Source organism: Balaenoptera borealis, assembly GCF_965194805.1.
Source record: "Balaenoptera borealis genome assembly, chromosome: 4".
Classification (NCBI taxonomy): Eukaryota; Metazoa; Chordata; class Mammalia; order Artiodactyla; family Balaenopteridae; genus Balaenoptera; species Balaenoptera borealis.
Window position 1 is genome coordinate 12,092,080 of NC_138861.1, and position 22,602 is coordinate 12,114,681.

Genomic DNA, 22,602 nt, shown 5'->3' on the forward strand with positions numbered 1-22,602 from the left:
AATAGACATGATCCTTGCTATGAGGAACTTACATGCTAATGCAGAAGACACACCAAAAACAGGCAAACAGCCAAATAAAAGAAGTAATTGAAATGAACATTTAGTATATATTAAAAAAAAAAGATTAAAAGAGAATTACCTGGAGATGGGAGTCTACCTTAAATAGGATATCTCTAAGGCAGTAAGTAATAACACCTAATATGAAGAACATTCCAGATGGAGGAAATAGCATGTTAAAAATTCAAGTGTGAAAAATCTTGGTTCACTCAAGGAACTGAAAGAAGATGAGTATGAGCCACTTTTCAAGAAGACTGGTATGAGATGAAGTTAGAATAATAAATAAGGGCCAGGAGAGGCAGAAGCTGTACATCATGGTAAAGGTTTACTTTCTATTACGTAGACCAGAACTGCTTGATAGAAATATAAAACATGCAACAAATGGTAATCATTTATATAATTTAATATTTCAAATACACTTTAATTAACTAATACCCAAAGTGGTATTGTTTAGGATATAATAAATATAAAACTATTCATAAGATATTTTATCAATGAGGGTTTTTGGTACTTTAAAATCCAGTGTGTATTTTATACTTATTACACATCTCAACTTGGACTAGCCACATTTCAAGTACTTATTCACCACACATGGCTGGAGGCCACCATATTGGAATGGGATATAATTAACAGGTTTTAAGCAGAAGAGTCATGTGATCCAAATTACATTTTATGATTACTATGCTGTTACTTGTAGGTAAGATGGAGTGGCGAAAGTATGGGTGAAGACAGGAATACCGGTTAGGAGGCTATATTAGTCTCCTCTGGCTGCTGTATCAAAGTACCATAAATTGCCTGACTTAAAAAAAACGAAAAAAAAAAAAAACAATGAACAGGACTTTATTCTCTTTCAGTTCTGGAGACAAAAGTCTTAATACCAAGGTGTCAGCAAGACCATGTTTCCTCCGAAAGCTCTAGGGAGCTTTCTTGTCTCTTCTAGCTTCTGGTGGTTGCTGGCAATCATTGTGGTTGCCTGGTTACAGATACATCATTCTGATCTCTGCCTCTGTCTTCATATGGCTTTCTCTCCTGTGTCCAAATGTCTCTCTTCTTATAAGGGCACCAGTCACATTGTATTTATTACCCATCTTAATCCAGTACAATCTCATTTTAATTTGATCACATCTTCAAAGATCTTATTTCCAAATAGGTCACATTCACAAGTTCCAGGTAGACATGAATTTGGGGAGAACACTATTCAACACAATACAGAGGCTAGAAGTAAAAGATAGTGCTGGCTTGTGCACACCTGGCACACGTGTATGCTCTATTCCCTTGCTCATCCCCAGGTAGTGGCAGTAAATATAAAAGGAAGAAGTGACTGTGAAATAAAATTTTAATTAACAGGTATCTTGAATGTGAAGGGGCCAAGCCCAAACAATCTGGGTGGTATTTCTCAGTCACAGCTTCTCTCATGTCTTTTCTGATCCGTCACTAAATGCCTACTGTTTTAACAGAGGAAATTCATGCCCCTAGCTTCTAAAGGATCTGGCTCTAAGGCATCTCTCCTTCAAATCCCTTTTTATATGTCTTTTAAAGTTAGCTCCACCTTACTGAGAAGAGTACGAAATTAGAAGAAATTGATTAGTCTGTTAAAAGCACCAAAGAAATGAAATATATATTTGTTTAATCTACCATTACTTAAACTATGCTGGTATTTATATATAGTATAATGTGCTTTTTGAAAAAAAAATCTGAAAACTAGAAGAGTATTGTTAGAATTGAAACAGAAAACATCATTCAGTTCTAGTTGGGAAAAAGAGTGTATGCTTTACATCTAGAATGTTGTATGCAGTTAATTGGGTACAATATCTCCACTAATTTCAATTGCCAAAGTTGTAGAAATTCTCAATTTACATTTTTGATCCATCTGTTTTTCTTAAGTGACCTAAACTCTTCTTAAATCTAGGTATATGTTCAGTTTGTACAATCTTTTATGGGTAATGAGCTCCATAAATTTAAAATATGCTGTGTATGTTCTCTGATTTCTTAAAAAAAAATCACCTCCATTGCTGTTTGAAGTGGTGGGTTGTGGAGATGTCAAGCAATTTCCAATGAGTCTGGTATCATAAAATAAGATGAAAATAAATGTGTTATCCAGATGTTTGTTTTATTGCTTTACTGACATTTCCTCTGTTTGTCTTTATATTTTTGACCCATTTTTCAAATATTTAAACATGAAATAAACCCCTTAACCCTTTGCCCTTTTCTACAACTTTTTCAGACTTTTCCTGAGGGTAGGGTAACCAAATACCAGACACATCTAGTAACAAGTCAGCTGCTAACATTTGTGAGACTCAGGGCAAGAACACAAAAGGGGGATCACAGCATGTAAATCTAAAGATTTAAGTTATAAATCAAGCTTTAAAAACTGTTCAATAAAATATGTTCTAGCCTTGGGTCTTTTTTTTAAGATTTTTTTGATGTGGATCATTTTTAAAGTCTATTGAATTTGTTACAGTATTGCTTCTGTTTTATGTTTTGGTTTTTTTGGCTGCGAGGCATGTAGGATCTTAGCTTCCTGACCACGGATCGAACCCACACCTCCTGCATTGGAAGGTGAAGTCTTAACCACTGGACCGCCAGGGAAGTCCCCCTAGCCTTGTGTCTTGATCAGTATACTTTGCTAATGACTTGGAAAGCTGTGATCAAATTATAGATTTTTTTGGACTCCTTAGCATTCTGTGCAGGAATTTGGCAATGTGGAGAGAGCCAGCCCTGGCTCCCGCCTAACCTGGCCCTTTACTACCCTAGATTGTGCCCCTTAGAGCCTCATGAACACATATGTGATCAACCCAGCTTTCTCATGGCCCTATCTCGGGTGACCCTCAGGAGGAATGACCTGGGTCATATCTTAAACCAGGCAATGAATTCCAGGGTTTTGGAGTATGGTTAGAAGGGAAAATGTGGCTTTGATTGTGGCATTTCCCTTATCCCTAGAGAATCCTCTTCCCATGGGCAGAGACATGGTGATTGGATGGCCAGGATGGGTCCTGTAATACAAATGTCTCTTATGTAAGTTGAAGCACAATAGTGGCCAGTGCAGCTGTTAAGTATACAGCTAATGCTAACACTTTTAATTTAAATTCTAGTGTTTGTAGTTGAAAGTGGGTAATGAGTGCATAGGGATTCTTTGTGTTACTGTCCCTATGGTTTGTTATATGTTAGCAATTTTCCATAACGAAAATGAGAAAATATTAATACATTTTAATATCTTATTGACAGTTCCAAGAAATTTTATGTTCTATGTGAGGAGGTTTGATTTGCTTGGTCACTGTTGTACTTGTTTATAATTCTACGGATGTCTTCAGTGGTATGCCCTCATTAATGGTGGGTGAAAATAATCAATGTGCTCAGTAATGTTGCTTTTGCTTTCCTGAGTTTATCCTTGGACTGGCATCATTAAGAACTTCCAATAATTTTCCCTTTGTTTTTATTCTTTATATTTAAATAATCTTATATTATTGACACTGAAGTCCTTTATAAGATGATGCTCAAATTCTTTTTCATCCACCCAATATCTAGTTGAAACTTGACTCAGAACACTGAACTTTCTTGTGTTGAATTACACTGCTTTTAAATTTTAAAAGTTAACTTTTCTCCTCTTAAAGAGCGTCAATCTTTCAATACTATTTTTCTTTCCATAAACTTAATCTTTAAATCCATGATTTAGAATCTAAATTTAGGATTATACTCTTTTAAGCAATCTTTGTGTACTTTTTATATGTTTAAGGTATTCCTTTTCCTAATTCTAATCTACTCTCTGCAAAACTTTCTTTTGCAAACTTTGGATAATAACAGCCTCAGGTATGTGTTCATATAGTGGTGCTGTATTTGAAATCCCACTCCTCAGGTGGGACTTGATCCCAGCCAAAACTCAGATTGGGACTCAAACCCAAAGTCTGGGTCTTGAACCCACCTGCACCTCAGATTGGGATTTGAACCCATGATCCCTGACTTAGGAGGGGACTTGACCTACTGTCTTTTTTTTTTTTTAAATAGTCATGGTATTTACACTAGTGTATATTGAAACTGATGGAAATTGTACATTAGGTAAATGAGAAGGGAGTTTTATTTTTGTTTTTTGTTGTTGTTGTTTTATTATTTTATTTATTTATTTTTTGGCTGTGTTGGGTCTTCGTTTCTGTGCGAGGGCTTTCTCCAGTTGTGGCAAGCGGGGGCCACTCTTCATCGCGGTGCGCGGGCCTCTCACTATCATGGCCTCTCCTGTTGCAGAGCACAGGCTCCAGACGCGCAGGCTCAGCAGTTGTGGCCCACGGGCTTCGTTGCTCCGCGGCATGTGGGATCTTCCTGGACCAGGGCTCGAACCCATGTCCCCTGCATCGGCAGGTGGACTCCCAACCACTGCGCCACCAGGGAAGCCTGACCTACTGTCTTTTAATTGAAACTTCTTACCTGGTGTCAGGATTTACTGGAGCTCCGGTTCTTTTGTCTCACCACAGAAAGAATTCAGTGTGAGGCAAAGCGGCAGGCAAAGAGTGAGTTTCTTAGCATAGGATGTTTGTGAGAGATGGAAGTGGGCTGGCAAGGGAGAACAGCAGCCCTGAGAACAAAGGGCTACATTTTTATAATCAAAGAAAAAGTAGATGGGGGAGAAGACTATTTTCTTCCTCATTCTTGGGCAGACATCAAGACTTAAATCCTTAGTTCTCCTTTGGTCTTATATGGTGTAACTGGGACTGTGGTGATGCTATTTAAATCATATGCATATTAGCAAAACGGAGGTAACATATACTAAAATATGGTAGTTAATCTCAGGTTTTGGTATAATGTCCCATTTCACCTATTTTTTTTCTTTCCACTTTCACCTATATTCCTGTCTTGGCTACATGCAGAAATGCTATTCTTCAAGCCTATTAACTCTCTGACTTCATGTTACAAGATTCAGAACCCATATCTATTGTCTTGTGTTTCAACTATCAGGATTTGTGGTTTGAGTGTGTCTGGTGCTTGAATGCACCTGGTCTTCCTTCAGGGTAGTGTAGATTTTTGCTAGGTTATGGTATTCTTTTCTTGAGTGGTCATTAGCTTACAACAGTTTCCCAAACTCCCTTAAAATTCCCTTTCTGTCCTTAATCCCCTAGTAGGATTTCTAAACTGACTAATTATCCTACTCTATCCCTATCATAATCACTATTACATACATTTCCTATATCAACCTCTGTTAATTTTATTAATAAGAGTACATTTCCTTTTTTCCCTATGTTAATTTATTTTTTTCTTAAATTTAATTTTTTTTTTAAAGATTTATTTATTGATTGATTGATTGCTATGTTGGGTCTTCGTTTCTGTGCTAGGGCTTTCTCTAGTTGTGGCAAGCGGGGGCCACTCTTCATCGCGGTGCGCGGGCCTCTCACTATCGCGGCCTCTCTTGTTGTGGAGCACAGGCTCCAGATGCACAGGCTCAGTAGTTGTGGCTCACGGGCCTAGTTGCTTCGCGGCATGTGGGATCTTCCCAGACCAGGGCTCAAACCCATGTCCCCTGCATTAGCAGGCAGATTCTCAACCACTGCGCCACCAGGGAAGCCCAAAATTTAATTTTTATTTTATATTGTAGTATAGTTGATTTACAATGTTGTGTAAGTTTCAGGTGTACAGCAAAGTGATTCAGTTCTACACATACATATACCCATTTTATTTCAGATTCTTTTCCCATACAGGTTATTACAGAATATTGAGTAGAGTTCCCTGTGCTGTACAGTAGGTCCTTGTTGATTATCTATTTTATGTATAGTAGTGTGTATATGTTAATCCCAACCTCCTAATTTATCCCTCCTCCCTACTTTTCCCCTTTGGTAACTGTAAATTTTTTATTGAAGTATGTGAGTCTGTTTCCATTTTATAAATATAAGTTCATTTGTATCATTTTTTTTAGATTCCACATATAAGTGAAATCATATGATATTTGTCTTTCTCTGTCCGACTTACTTCACTTAGTATGATAATCTCTAGGTCCACCTATGTTGCTTCATTCTTTTTATGGCTGAGTAATATTCCAGTGTGTGTGTGTGTGTGTGTGTGTGTGTGTGTGTGTGTGTTATGTACCACGTCTTCTTTATCCATTTCTCAGTTGATGAACATTTAGGTTGCTTCCATGTCTTTGCTATTGTAAATAGTGCTGCAGTGAACATCATGGTGCATGGATATTTTCAAATTATGGTTTTCTCTGGATAAGTGCCCAGGAGTGGGATTGTTGGATCATATGGTAGTTCTGTTTTTAGTTTTTTTAAGGAACCCCCATACCATTCTCCATAGTGGTTGTATCAATTTACATTCCCACCAACAATGTAAGAGGGTTCCCTTTTCTGCACACCCTCTCCAGCATTTACTGTTTGTAGACTTTTTGATGATGGCCAATTTGACCAGTGTGAAGTGATTCCTCATTGTAGTTTTAATTTGCATTTCTCTAATAATTCGAGATGATGAGCATCTTTTTATGTGCTTTTAGGCCATCTCTATGTCTTCTTTGGAGAAATGCCTATTTAGATCTTCCACCCATTTTTTAATTGTATTGTTTGTTTATTTGATATTGAGGTGCATGAACTGTTTGTAAATTTTGGAGATTAATCCTTGTCAGTTGCATCATTTGCAAATATTTTCTCCCTTTCTGTGGGTTGTCTTTATGTTTTGCTTATGGTTTCCTTTACTGTGCAAAAGCTTTTCAGTTTAATTAGGTCCCGTTTGCTTATTTTTGTTTTTATTTTCATTAGGAGGTGAATCCAAAAAGATATTGCTGCAATTTATGTCAAAGCATGTTCTGCCTATGTTTTCCTCTAGGAGTTTTATAGTATCTCATCTTACATTTAAGTCTTTAATCCATTTTGAGTTTATTTTTCTGTATGGTGTTAGGGAATGCTCTAATTTCATCCTTTTACATGTAGCTGTCCAGGTTTCCCAGCACTACTTATTGAAGAGACTTTTCTCCATTGTATATTCTTGCCTCCTTTGTCATAGATTAATTGACCATAGGTGCGTGAATTTATTTATGGGCTTTCTGTCCTGTTCCATTGAATGTATATTTCTGTTTTTGTGCTGGTACCATACTGTTTTGATTACTGTAGCTTTGTAGTATAGTCTGAAGTCAGGGAGCCTGATTACCCCAGCTTTGTTCTTCTTTCTTTCGATTCCTTTAGCTATTCAGGATCTTTGGTGTTTCCATGCAAATTTTAGTATTTTTTTGTTCCAGTTATGTGAAAAATGTCACTGGTAATTTGATAGGGATTGCATTGAATCTGTAGATTGCCTTGGGTAGTATAGTCATTTTGACAATATTGATTCTTCCAATCCAAGAACATGTTCTATCTTTCCATCTGTTTATGTCATCTTCAGTTTCTTTCATCAGTTCCTTATAGTTTTTGGAGTACAGGTCTTTTGCCTCCTTAGGTAGGTTTATTCCTAAGTATTTTATTCTTTTTGATGCGATCGTGAATGGGATTGTTTCCGTAATTTCTATTTCTGATCTTTCGTTGTTAGTGTATAGAAATAAAACAGATTTCTGTGTATTAATTTTGTATACTGCAACTTTACCAAATTCATTGACGAGCTCTAGTAGTTTTCTGGTGGCATATTTGGGATCTTCTATGTATAGTATCATGTCATCTGCAATGACAGCTTTACTTCTTCTTTTCCAGTTTGGATTCCTTTCATTTCTTTTTCTTCTCTGATTGCTGTGGCTAGGACTTCCAGAATTATGTTGAATAAAAGTGGTGAGAGTGGACATCCTTCTCTTGTTCCTGATCTCAGAGGGAATGCTTTCAGCGTTTCACCAATGAGGATGATATTAACTGTGGGTTTGTCATATATTGCTTTTATTATGTTGAGTTATATCCCCCCTATGCCCACTTTCTGGAGAGTTTTTATCATAAATCGGTGTTGAATTTTATCAAAAGCTTTTTCTGGATCTATTGAGATGATCATATGTTTTTTCTTCAGTTTGTTAATCTGATGTATCACATTGATTGGTTTGCAGATATTGAAAAATCCTTGCATCCCTGGGATAAATCCCACTTGATCACGGTGTATGATCCTTCTAATGTATTGTTGGATTTGGTTTGCTAGTATTTTGTTGGTGATTTTTGCATCTGTGTTTATCAGTGATACTGGCATGTAAAATTGTGTGTGTGTGCGTGTGTGTGTGTGCGCATGTGTGTGGTATCTTTATCTGGTTTTGGTATCAGAGTGATGGTGGCCTCATAGAATGAGTTTGGGAGTGTTCCTTCCTTTGCAATTATTTGGAATAATTTGAGAAGGATAGGTGTTAACTGTTCTCTAAATGTTTGATGGAATTTGCCTGTGAAGCCATTTGGTCCTGGACTTTTGTTTGTTGGGAGTTTTTAAATCACTGATTCAATTTCAGTACTGGCAATTAGTCTGTTCATATTTTCTGTTTCTTCCTGGTTCAGTCTTGGAAAGTTGTACCTTTCTAAGAATTTGTCCATTTTCTAGGTTGTGTATTTTATTGGCATAGAATTGCTTGTAGTAATCTCTTACGATCCTTTGTATTTCTGTGGTGTCTGTATTTTCTCCTTTTTCATTTCTAATTTTATTGATTTGAGCCCTCAACCTTTTTTTCTTGATGAGACTGGCTTAAGGTTTATCAATTTTATTTATCTTTCAAAGAACCAGCTTTTAGTTACATTGATTTTTTTCTATTGTTTTCTTCATCTCTATTTCATTTATTTCTGCTCTTGTCTTTGTAATTTCTTTCCTTCTACTAACTTTGGATTTTGTTTGTTCTTCTTTCTCTAGTTGGTTTAGGTATAAGGTTAGGTTGTTTGAGATTTTTCTTGTTTCCTGAGGTAAGAGTCTATTGATATAAACTTCCCTCTTAGAATTCCTTTTGCTGCATCCTATATGTTTTGGATCTTTATGCTTGCTTTTTCATTTGTCTCTAGGTATGTTTTGATTTCCTCCTGGATTTCTTCAGTGATCCATTGGTTGTTTAGTAACATACTATTTAACCTCCACATGTTTTTGTTTTTTACAGTTTTTTTCCTGTAATTGATTTCTAATCTCATAGCACTGTGGTCAGAAAAGATGCTTGATATGATTTCAGTTTTCTTAAATTTACCAAATATTCTGCTGCTTTCAGATGGAAAATTCTATAAATATCAGTTAAGTCCATCTGGTCTAATCTGTCTTTAAGTCCTGTATTTTTTTATTCATTTTCTATCTGGATAATCTGTCCATTGATGTAAGTAGGGTGTTAAAGTCCCCTACTATTATTGTGTTACTGTCAATTTCTCCTTTTATGGCTATTAGCATTGCCTTATATATTGAGGTGCTCCTATGTTGGGTGCATACATATTTACAATTGTTATATCTTCTTCTTGGATTGATCCCTTGATCATTATGTAGTGTCCTTCCTTGTCTCTTTTTACTGTCTTTAAAGTTTTTTTTTGTTGTTGTATATGAGTAATCCTATTCCCACTTTCTCTTGATTTCCATTTCCATGGAATACCCTTTTCCATCCCCTCACTTTCAGTCTGTATGTGTCCCTAGGTTTGAAGTGGGTCTCTTGTAGACAGCATATATATGCGTCTTTTGTATCCATTCAGCCAGTCTCTGTCTTTTGGTTGGAGCATTTAATCCATTTATATTTAAGGTAATTATTGATATGTATGTTCTTATTACCATTTTATTAATTGTTTTGGCTTTGTTTTTGTAGGTATTTTTTCTTCCCTTCCTCTTTTGTCCTCTTGTGATTTGATGACTATCTTTAGTGTTGTGTTCAGATTGCTTTTTTCTTTTTTGTGTGTTTATCTATTGTAGATTTTTGGTTTGTGGTTCCCATGAGGTTTTGATATAGCAGTCTGTATATATACACAAGATTATTTTAAGTTTCTGGTCTCTTAATTTCAAATGCATTTTCAATATACTGTATTTTTACTCTCTTCACAATTGCTGGTTTTGATATCATATTTCTTTGTGGATGATCTCCTACCTTTATTGTATGTTTGCCTTTACTGTTGAGCTTTCCTATTTGTAATTTTCTTGTTTCTAGTTGTGGCCTTTTTTTTCCATCTAGAGAATTTCTTTTAGTGATTGTTGTAAAGCTGGTTTGGTGGTACTGATTCTGTTAGCTTTTGCTTGTCTGTAAAGTTTTTTGATTTCTCTATCAAATCTGAACTCTAGAGCCTTGCTGGGTAGAGTATTCTTGGTTGTAGGTTTTTCCTTTCATCCCTTTAAATATATTGTGCCACTCCCTTCTGGCCTGCCAAGTTTCTGCTGAAAAATCAGCTGATAACCTTATGGGGATTCCCTTGTATGCTATTTTTTACTTTTCCTCTTGTTGCTTTTAGTATTTTATCCTTGTCTTTAATTTTTTTCAGTTTGATTAATATGTGTCTCAGCATGTTCCTCCTTGGGTTCATCCTGTATGGGAATCTCTGCACTTCCTAGGCCTGATTGTATGTTTCCTTTCCCATATAGGGAAGTTTTTTCCTATTAATCTCTTCAAATATTTTCTCAGGCCCTTTCGCTCTTCTCCTTTAGGACCCCTATAATGTGAATGTTGGTGAGTTTAATATTGTGCCAGAGATCTCATAGACTGCCTCATTTCTTTTCATTCTTTTTTCTTTATTCTGTTCTGCAGAATAAAGCAGTGATTTCCACCAATCTGTCTTCCAGCTCACTTATTTGTTCTTCTGCCTCATTTCTACTATTGATTCCTTCTACTGTGTTCTTCATTTCAGTTATTGTATTGTTCATCTCTGTTTGTTTGTTCTTTAAATCTTCTAGCTCTTTGTTAAACATTTCATGTATCTTCTTGGACTGTGCCTCCAGTCTTTTTCTGAAATCTTGGATTATCTTTACTATCATTACTCTGAATTCTTTTTCAGGAAGATTGCCTATCCCTACTTTACTTAGTTGTTCTTCTGAGATTTTATCTTTTTCCTTTGTCTGGAACCTATTTTTCTGTCATCTTGTTTTGTCTAACTTTCTCTGTTTGTGGCCTCCATTCCTCAGGCTGCAGGATTGTAGCTCCTCTCACTTCTGTTGTCTGCCCCCTGGTGGGTGAGGTTGGTCCACGGGCTTGTGCAGGCTTCCTGGTGGGAGGAACTGTTGCCTGCCCAGTGGTGGGTGGAACTGGGTCTTATCCCTCTGGTGAGTAGAGCTATGTCAAGGGGTATGTTTAGAGGCAGCTGTGGGATCAGGACAAATTTAGGCAGCCTGTCTGCTGATGGGTGGGGCTGTGTTCCCACCCTGTTGGTTGTTTGGCCTCAGGCATACCAGCACTGGAGCCTGCAGGCTGTTGGGTGAGGCCAGGTCTCAGTGCCAAAATGGTGACCTCCAGGAGAGTTCATGCCAATGAATATTCACTGGGGCCTCTGCCACCAGTGTCCTTGCCCTCATGGTGAGTGGCAGGCGACCTTCACCTCCTCAGGAGACCCTTCAAGACCTGCAGGTAGGTCTGGCCCAGGCTCCTATGGAGTCACTGCTTTGCCCTGGGTCCCAATGCACGTGAAACCTTGTGTGCGACCTCCAAGAGTGGATTTTCTGTTTCCCCCAGCCCTCTGGAGCTCCTGCACTCAAGCCTCACTGGCCTTCAAAGTCAAATGCTCTAGGGGCTCCTCCTCCCAATGCCAGACCCCCAGGCTGGAGAGCCTGACATGGGGCTTAGAATTCTCACTCCTGTGGGAGAACCTCTGCAATATAATTATTTTCCAGTTTGTGGGTTGCCCACCCAGGGGGTATAGGATTTGATTATATCGCGAAAGCACCTCTGCCACTGTCAGGTTGTGGCTTCTTCTTTGTCTTTGGATGTAGAATATCTGTTTTGGTAGATTCATGTCTTTTTTGTTGTTGGTTGTTCAGTAGTTAGTTGTGATTTTGGTGTTTGGGTGAGAGGGGGTGAGCTCAAGTCCTTCTACTCCACCATCTTGTCTGTACCCTCAAGAGTATGTTTCCTCTTGTCATAGATTATAAATCTAACTACTGCAAGTAGGCCTGTTCTGTCTATTAAAAAATTATCCGCTTTTCGTCTTGAATCTCACAAACTTCTTTGTAGGTAATTAAAATAATTTAAAATAAACAAGTTATTTCTTAGGATTATTTAATATTTTCTTTTCAGCTTGTTTACTGCACTTCATTTGACATTCGTAGTTTTTTAAGAGCTCTAGGAAATGATAGATGTTCATATTTAATGTAAAAAATTATGTAGATTAATAAAATGGTAGAGTTTAAAATATAATTTGTTAATCAATATGGTATCTAATAATGCAAATAAATTCTAAAATAAAAGTAAATAACTGCCAGTTCCCTTAAGCTCCTTAGTCGCTTGAGGCTTCATTTTAAAAGCCAGTTTTACTGGCTTTGTGATTATTTTGTCTTTTTGTTTTAAACCACATTTCCTCCTCCTCAGTCCTTGCTCAATGACATGTGCTTGCATGTGCACACATGAAAGTACAAAAATGTACATATATCAGTGGAACCTATTATATCTTTGATCAGGCATTTAATAGATATGTATGTATGATTAATGAAAATTAAATTTAAGAAATTAGGAACTAGCCTTTTTATATTGACAACATATATTGTAGAGGCAGTTTCTTTGACTGACCAGCACATAAAACACACACACACACACACACCAGAAATGATTCTAACAGCTTAAGCAGAATGTACTTTTAGATTACTCTGCTTGAACTGATCCTGTTGTTAAAGGATTTCATGCCTTTCAACATTTAGTTTTTATTTCAGTTTGCTTTTTTACATCTTTCAATTTTGTGTTTTAACTCTATATTAACTTTATCATTTTATTCCTGACTCATGCTCCAAAATGCTTTGCTGATTATAGTAATGGATATTTTATGGGATTGTAGCTCTTACACGAAATAAACTGATAAATCTTAAGTGTACTTAAATTGTTTTCACAGTAAAGCAGAATTACTTAGTAGAATTCATAAGAGAATATAGGCAGGATGAACATCAAGAGCAGTTTTATTATCATACTAGCTGTATAGCAACTATGCATTTCGTATGTGTCCTTGCGTATGTGAAATGGGAGCAGCAGTACCACTTGTAAGCTTTTCCAGAGTCAGAATATCTTTATAGAAAGTACACCTAGGTTTGGAGACAGATAAAATTTTCCAATTTGCCTGTTTGACTTAATAGCCTGTGTGACCTTTAGCAACTGATTTCAACTTCCGAAGTACTAGTTTCCTGTTCTTTTGAAAAGGGACAAAAACAGACATTGTGCATTCTTGAGAGGATTCATATATATTGGTACAGTGCCTGGCATATAACTATATTCTGTTAATGGCATCTATTATTGTTAGTAATAGTTGTAGTGGTAAAGATTACAGACGTAGAGGGAAATGTGAATATAAGTAACTACTCTTAGTAAGTTTGTAAACTATGCATGTTTTCTTTGGTTTATATGCACTCATTTATGGTAGCAGGCTTTTATTATACAGATGTTATATTACTCTTAATGTCAGATGAAATTATTTGGAAATTTGGAGAGAAAATCATTATATATATTTTTAATTCATATAGCAATATTATGTAAAATTCACATCTTCCACATATTCAAAAGTCAGATTAGTCAGCAGTGTAAAAACAGCAAATATAAATAATGAAATTCCTCTTTTTCATCCCATTTTGGTTACATTTTTCCACAGAATATGCTAGTTATTTTTCTTTTTGTTAATTCTAAGCACACATGTTTTATGAATCTGAAATAAGAAAAAAGGGTATGTTTTGTTAAGAATTATTGATATTGTCATTGCTTGGAAAGGAAAATTTAAGCAATTAGATATTTTGTTTGGGGGTATAGAATTATTTATAAAGTGTATCTACCAAAAGTTGAGTTGTTTTAATACTCCTCTATCCCTCTGAGAGGGGTTAGAAGAAGGTATTGCAATGTTTGCTTACATAGGAAAATACTGAAAGAAAGCCACATTAAATCACATGTATGTGTAAATTTATTGATGGGCCAGAAAAATAAAGTTTAATGTACTTCAATTGTTTCTCTTCTCCAAGTTGCTTCCTTCTAATTCTGTCTTTTATACAAGGTGAAAAGAAGTATTTAAATAAGTTCTGTTGTAATTTAGTTAAAATATTCTTATGGCCTTTCACTGTAAAATAATATTTCAAAAATTAAGGTAACTATAAAATCCTTTGATGTAGAATACTATCCTTTCTGGCATGGACTTGATTTACCACTCTAGTCTCATTTCGCACTATTGTCCCTTTCATTGTCTCTCCTTAGGCAAGTTTGAACTAGTAGCTGTTTATACATATCTTTGTAAGGGTCTCTCTGACTTTGAAATATTTGCAAATGTCATTGCCTGAGAAAGACCCCTATCCCTTCCACTCCAAGTGGCTAATAATAATTCATGTTTCTCATCTTAGTTGGGACGTCAGTAGCTTCTGCATTCTAGTTATTTAACTCTCCTATGTTTCTCTCCAACACATACACATATCTCCAGCTTCTCTATAGTACCTTTACCTTATATATTGAGTACTAATTGTCTTTGATTTCTCTATCTTTCCACACTGGAAGTTTTTTTTTTTTTTTTTTTTTAATAAAAGAAGCTTTTTTTTTTTCCCCTTCATGTCCCCTGTACCTTGAACAACACCCATAATGTGCATTTAATAAAAATTATAGATGAATTAAGGTGTGCAAATACATTTGCATCAGAAAGATGAAATGTCTATTTCTCTATACTGAAATAAATCAATTTTAATCAAAATGTTTATTGTGTCAAATCAGTGTGGAAATGAAAATATAATGATGCTTTGTTTCTATTCCTCTATTATATATATATAAATATATATATATATACACAATTAGTATATATTCATTTCTTACATAAGAAATAAAAATTATCTGCAGTTCCATCATCTAGTAATAGTTATTTTTGTTGTATATTTTCTATTTTATTATCTATAATACTCTTGTTATTATATATTAAATTTGTTGATCCATATATTTCCATCTGTCTTTCAGAAATTCAAAAGACTCATTAAGACTTATCTCCCAACAACTATACAGTCTTTATTTAATCTAACTCTGTTATAGAAATTATCATAAAGTTTCATAAATTTTCTTCCTACTAAATAAACTTACACTGAATTATTTAATTCTTAATTTTGTGCACATAAGTCAATTGGAAACGTTTAATTTACTCTCCACATTTGAATATGGCATACAAGTGTATACATAATAAATAATTCAAATATGATGTTTTTGTTGTGGAAATGCCTGCAAAAGGGAGTAGCAGTGACTTTTTCGTTAGAAATGTCTGTGGTTTTTTCTTTTAAAACTTCTGAAGATAGCTATTCTTTATTTAGGGTTTATTTGTTTTGCTTTTATTAGGCTTTTGGTTAATGAAGCTTTTCGAGTTTTTCATTTATCTTGATTTAAATTTCCTTAGTCTTAAAACTCAGGCCAATGGACCAGAGTTTACCAATCCTTTTCAACTCCTATCTTTAGAGTGGAAGCCCTTGAAAATAAAAAATGTGGGGAAAGCATAATGGAAGTATTTGCTATCTATTCTTCCCCACTGTATGCATTAGAGTGTAGTTTCTGATTCATATACAAACATTTATATACCTACAGATGTATAACTTATTTTTCTAATACTTATGACTCCAACCCATTTCAAAAATTTTTCTAAACAACCATTCACTGATAGCAAATGTTATTTGTTCCTTTACCTGCTACTATCTTTTTGCTCTCTTCCCAGTTCCAAAAGAAGTCTAAATAAACACAACTTGTTATTTCTTGTTTTAAATTTATTTTGGAAAATGTGACCACATTTTCACTTATCCTTTTCAAAGAATTAAAATCTTCCCTTTTCACATTACATCTTCTTGAGTTATCTAATCTCCATTTTCATTTTTGTCTGAATAGCAGCACCAGAAGTTTTGTAATAGGGAAGTTAGAAGGTTGGGACATTAATAGTCCATAAAATATTTCTTTTGTATATTTCAATGTCAAATTATGTTTACCTAAATTATGTATGTACTTTGTTAAACAGCTTGGATAACTTGCATATCTCAGGAAGAATTTAAAGCAAAGAGAGGGTGAACGGAGAGGGGAAGGGAGGGGTGGCAGAGGGGAGGAGAGGAGGAGAGGAAACACAAGTTTTGTATGTTGGTAGTGAGGTTTGTGATGACCACCGTCGCTTCCTGGAAGAAGTTAAATGATGAATTAAATCAGTTTTTATCATTAAAATATTATACAACTATTTTATTGGCCAAGTAAGGGAAACAAATTCTCCTTTAAAGCAACTTAAGGCAAAAACAGAATCTAGTGGAATCACGTGAACTTCTTGGGAAACTTAAGTTACTTAAACTTTGTAAACTGTATTGTTCTCCTTCAGCATGGGTGGTAATAGTAGTAAAACTCCCAAGATGAGATGTGATCATGTGAGTACAGCACTCCCAGCTGTGCCAGACACACAATGAACACATTACAATAATTATTCTCAAGATCTCCTTTTAAGTGATACATTTAGTGATAAGAGGACCCCAGCCAGAGGCCCAGTCATTAGTTAATCGGAATTAGTACATTTGCATTTGAGATATGAAATCCCAGACATCCTTCATGCATTATGTCCCTTAGTTATAACAGGATTGGAGTCATGTCAGATCCCTTAAAGGACAGATTTCTAAATGTGTGGATTCCAGAAGGAGACAATTAAGAAGCAAAAAAATAAAGATAAAAAAATATAAACATACTAAATGGAATACACTGGATGGTATTATTTATTGAAAATGTTTTGGATTTTAAATGTAAATGCTCTGAAGCGAGATCAGTAAAATCCTATCAATTTAATTTACCAAACCAAACAAAACACAACAGTTAACAAAAAACCGTATAATCATTTGATCTCACATTTAAGCAAATCATGTCTCTAGCATTCAACCATGATCCTGACTCAGTGGTTCCTTTACTAAAAGAAAAGATGCCAAAGATGGAGTCATTATGATCTGAAATTTAGAGCTCTAAATGTTTAAGCTGATGAGTAAAGCACCGTCAGAGCGAAGTATGCACACAAAGAATCATGAATTGTACAGTGACCAAATTTTAATAAGTGGGGAGTATTAGTGTAGAAGCACATGACTCACCAACAATGTGTTTTTGGTTTTGCTTTTTTTTTTTTTTTTTTTTTGCAGGACAAAGTTCAACATTTACAGAAGGCTTTTGCTTCAAGAGTAGATAAATCCACACAAACTGAACTTCTAGGCTATGATGTAAGTAGCTATATGAAACCATTTTTATCTTTTTTATTGGTATTCAGACCTCCACAGCTTATTTACTTCTGCTGCTGCTGTGCCCATGCATTGATTTAATAGGATTTAGTGGTGCGCCATTCATCTTTTGCTCTTAAATAATCCCCAAATACCTTCTGGGACTGAAAAAGATAATTACAGGCACCGACTAGCGTACCAGTGTCTTATTAATTTCTTTAAACCAACAACTCTAATACAGTCTTTTGAATTAGTGAATTTGCAGACATGTGGAAGAGACAGAATACTAGGACAATTTATTTTTAAGAGAGTACTAATATTACATTCTGGCACATAAAAGGAAACACAGCTTTGCAGAGAAATTTACAATACTATTTTAGCTCTTGGGCTTTGGTGCAGGTTGCAGAAAGTAATTTAATTGAAAGTTAGCATTTTGTTCTCAGTGTGAAATACTTGTTGAACTGTCAAAATAGGATTATAAAACATGTTTTAATACAAGATGGCTTCTAGTAACACTAAATGATTTTGGACAACTTTGATTCAAATACCTATCTTAAATAAAGCAATGAAATTTTCACTTTGCCTAAGTTCATGACTTTAAATTTCCTTTTGATGGAAACATAAGGGAATTATCTTCTTTATCTTGTATCTAACATTTGTGAGAAATCTCTTCTTTTTAGAAAAATGTATTAATATTACTTTTACCACTTTATTGACAAGTATTAATAGAAGAGAGAGAATTTTAAGTTTCATGAAGGGGTATAATGATAAAATGTATGTCTATCTGCATGTCCTTGTGTTTATAACATAAATATGATTTTACCATTGTGTTGCCTTTCAAAGTATATTAACATTTAACATAAAGCTGTCTCTATGAGGATATAAACCAAAGTTTTCAATTCCAGAAGAAATTGTTTTCAGATATTTATGTACATTATTTTTTTAATTTTAAAAAACATTAAAAGCTATGCTTTTCTTTTGTGTTATTCCCTTACATTCATTTAATGTTTATTCTAGATACCTAAATATTCTAGATATCAATATTCTGACTATAGTACTTCTTGAATACCAGTGCTATATGTTATTTAAATGATAATGTTTAATATTTTTAAAAATAAATGTTTTTTATTAAGTTCAAATGGGGTTTACCACAATAATTCAATAGGGGAGGTAGCTAAGTTATAGCTACTAGCGATTTCCTATGCATTTTAATGCATATCTATGACCCATACTTTTCTTGTTTTTACAAAATTTCTTATATCAATGCTATTTGGTTCTCCAGACATGTAAATAAAATTTTTAAAAGCCATGATCATAGTTAATTCTTCATCATTTGTAGCTTCTTTTCATATCTGACAGTGAGAGCTTAATGTATTTTACTGATTAAAGAGTAATAATTTTTTGGTAGTGAGTCCTTAAAGGATCACCTTGTACAAGTTTCTGATATGATTTGGGTAGTTATTAACATAGAATGATATGTTCTAAAGATTTCATACTTTATACTTCCTGGTGATATATTCTAAGACAATCATCAGAATCAGCAAATTAATTACCAAAAATATGCATCTAGAACCCTATGCCAGTAACTAGATGTAAGTGTTGTAATAGATTTTAGGGCAATTTGTATTGAAAAAACGGGGACGGAAATATTTTAAATAAAATAGAAATAAGTAAAGCATTTTAAGTGATAAATTGTGTGACTATTTGGAATATTATTCATCAATAGTGTAACTTTTTTCATGACTGAAATATATTTTCTATACTTTTCAATATCTATTTATAAATGATTTTTTACATTCTTATATTCAATAAGAATCATTATCCTTTGACTTATAACATTTTGCTCACATTTTCTCAGGAAATATAATTTGACATTTTAGTTTTTCACAAATATGATATATATACCAACTATATGCTATACTTATTTGTAATTTGCAATAGTATTTATCAGAAAAAATAATGAAAGATCTTGTAGAAATCATGCACATTATGGATAATTTTTTTGTCTCTTATTTTTTTTTTTCTAAAACTGTCAATATTCGCCACAAATTGTTCTTTACAGATCATTATGGATCATGTTTCAGTGATATAAATGTCAGAATATAAGAGACTACAGGTATCTATTAATATAATTTCCTTGGGAAGACAGCTGTTACTACACATTTTGCTTAAGAAAGGAAATAGAATCCCCAGAAGATATTAATTATAATGAAAACTATTAAAAGAAATTTCCAAAAATCCACTATAGTGAATAAGTTCAAAGGTTTGTACAATAAACAACTTCTAGCCTGCAACAGATTTATCAGGAGACTTGAAACTAATGTTAGAGTACAGTGTGCTCTGATTTCTAATACACATGGCAAGAATTATTTAAAAGTAAATTCAGAGCGTCTCAGCAAGGACCTATAAACACAGTAGTTCTTGTGATGAGGGAGATTGTTAAATAAATGATGAATGTGTCTTAAATAATCAATGCCAGTTTAACCTCTTTCACCCTCCTCTGTCTGCACAGGCTTAGTTTATTGAAAGATCAAAGAATAATTTCTTAGGTGTCACTTGAGTTATTAAAACTGGAGAGAAGATGAATAGATTTTGTCAGGTAGCAATGTTGCCAATTACAAGATTACCTTAAGAGGTGGTAGGCAAGATTCTTTTGATTACATCAGTTGTATAAACAGATACTTCAACAAAGCACATATGCTGCCTATAAACACTTTATAGTTTGAACTACTGCAAATAACATTTTGGTTAAAGTAACTGAGCATGAACAACCAAAATGCTACAGTGAAATTTTATATTCTGGCAGTGAGAAAATTCAGATCCTTTTACTAATTTGACACCTTTATGGACAGTTTTTTAACTTCCTTTTGATGGTCTACAGAAGATTGTCATTTTAAATGTGGCTGATTGACTTTGGGTGTAAATTTTCCTTTCGATTAGTGCCTGAACTTGACTCAGAACTGTCACAGGGTCTCTAGATTGCTCTTAGAGGCAGAAGCACTAAAGTTTTAAGATCTTCCTTTCATTAGTATATGTTTTACACTTATATTTAAAAAGAAGTGTTTAGTTGAACTAGGAATGCTTTGTTCGTATTTTCTTTAAGAGTTTTAAAGTTACCAGGTATTTCATCAAATACTATTAATCACTGTTAGTCTAAATATCATTAATGGTTTTCATTTGACTATTTAAAATCAACCGAATTGTGACATCACACATTTTGTCTGTCATGTATGAGTGAAGCATAAATCAGTTTGGAAATGTACGCTCACAGCACTGTGTGTTCTCCAAATATTTTAACGCATTTTCCAAATGGTGGGATTTACTTTGTAAATGCAGCTTTCTACTTAACTAGTTGCATTATGAATACACATTTTGAAAAACTCAAAACAATTACCTAAGTATTCTCAATTTATGCTGTTTTTCTTAGATTTAATTTTGGAACCCTCCCGACACAGTTAGTAGTGTGCAGGGAGTTCTAACAAATATGAAATAGTTCATCATGTAAGGAATAAAAGTAATTAGTTTTTACTGTAATTGTTTTATTAGCTATTAGAGCAGGAGAGTATTTTGTGTTATGCTAACACATTATGTCAGCTTATGGGTTAAGCCCAATGCTAAGAATTGAATAGCTATCAATTAGGTTCCCTCATCCAGCTGCTAATAAACTGTAGTTTCTTAAACCTATTTTGGATCCATTCGTTGCTATCATCTTTCTTAAATTCAGTGCTTATCCTGATCATACATCAGTGTGCCCCAATGTTTAGTAGATGAGTACCTTTCCCCAATATGCTTCATTCTTTAATATTTACTTATCTCAGGTATTTCTGTTTTTACAAATTAAAAAAAATCAGATTTAAAAACTGAATGATATATTCCAGATTTTCTTTTGAACTACAGTTTTTCATATTACATTAAGGGTAACTTTCATATAAGAACATTGATGAAAAACACTGGAAACATCGACTGCCACAGGTGCTTGTTAATATTTAATGGAGGAATCAGCTTATCTATTGGTGAAATTCTAAGGGCACCACTTTTGGAGATTCATACATGCATCGTTCAACAAATATTACTAAGTGCTTACTGGAAGCCAGGCCTTGTTCTAGGTACTTGAGATACATCCTTTAACCAAACAACAAATAATCCCGCAGGGAGCTTGCATTTTATTATACTTAAAATAAAAAATATAATAAATAAGTAAAGTGTATGGTATGTTAGAAGCTACTAATGCAATGTAAAAGAGAAAAATAACACAGGGAAAAGATAATTGTGAATGTAGGGGTGTGGTTAGGGCTACGATCCAAAAATTTTAAATAGAGTGACCTGGGCAGGTCTGAGGATGAAGTGTGAGATGTAAGACTTGAAGGAAGTGAGGTGAAAAATCACCTTTAGCCAGAAATCCTTTTGTGATGTGCTCCTTGCAACTCCTCAAAGACCCTCAGTCAGAACAAATTGCTGTATCTTGGCTGCAGCCCTAGATAAGAATAGTTTGCTTCTTTTAGAGGCCCTGCAATATGAAAAAAAAAAAAAAAGCATTCTGGACCATTAAACCCTAGAATCAGACCCAGGGTATCAGGAGACTCACACTAGGGGAACCCAGACCACCTGAGGGAACAGCCTGCTCAGCCGCTTAGATCGTATTCACTTAGCAGGGGCCCTGAGAAGCAAACTGTCGAATCGACTATACTATGTAAATTGCATTTGCTTTTCTTCTTTCTTTTTTTGCATGCCTCTCTCCATCCTCTTCTCTCTCTGTGTACCACTCTTCTTCCAGCCCAGGCAGAGCTGAATCTATAAACTTTAAATGTATAGTTGCACTTCATTGTATATCAGCACATCCCATTTATCAGAGGTGTGCTACTAACAGTGAACAAAGAAAGAAAGCACTCAATAATTACTTGGTGAAAATTAAATGAATAGATTAACGAAGACTCTAATGATATTTTTATAATCTTAAAAATCAGTAACAAATCAGTATGCATTGTTTTACTTTATTCACAAAAGTCATACAGAAGTACATATTGCTATCCTACATTTTTATTCTATATTTCCTTGTTATATCTAACAAATATTTTGCAGTGACTACTTTGTGCCTTTTAGAAGACATATTAAATGCAAGTCAGCATAGACAACCAGTGATTTTAAAACATGGGTGACAACATGCAGTTGTCCTTAACAGTATTGCATTGAATGGTTCCTTTTAAAATTCTGAATCTTTATGTAGGAGCTAGATCATTCCTGGAATGTCTCCAGGTCTTTAATTCATTTCTGGCTACATAGAATTGGTGTTAGTAAACTGATAATTCTTCCATTAAGTGA

At 34.5% G+C, this 22,602-nt stretch overlaps 1 protein-coding gene across 10 annotated transcripts in view; it reads left to right on the forward strand.

The window, feature by feature from the left end:
- Positions 1-22,602, forward strand: part of CCSER1 (coiled-coil serine rich protein 1) — a 1,297,084-nt gene that overhangs the window by 690,184 nt on the left and 584,298 nt on the right. For 6 of the 10 annotated variants that reach the window (XM_082391649.1, XM_082391652.1, XM_082391654.1 and 3 more), the window contains one exon: positions 17,209-17,286. The exons of the other annotated variants lie outside the window; for them this stretch is intronic. In XM_082391649.1, the coding sequence (XP_082247775.1) occupies positions 17,209-17,286 (78 nt within the window). The remainder of the gene's footprint in view (positions 1-17,208; positions 17,287-22,602) is intronic. 10 annotated transcript variants of the gene reach the window in all.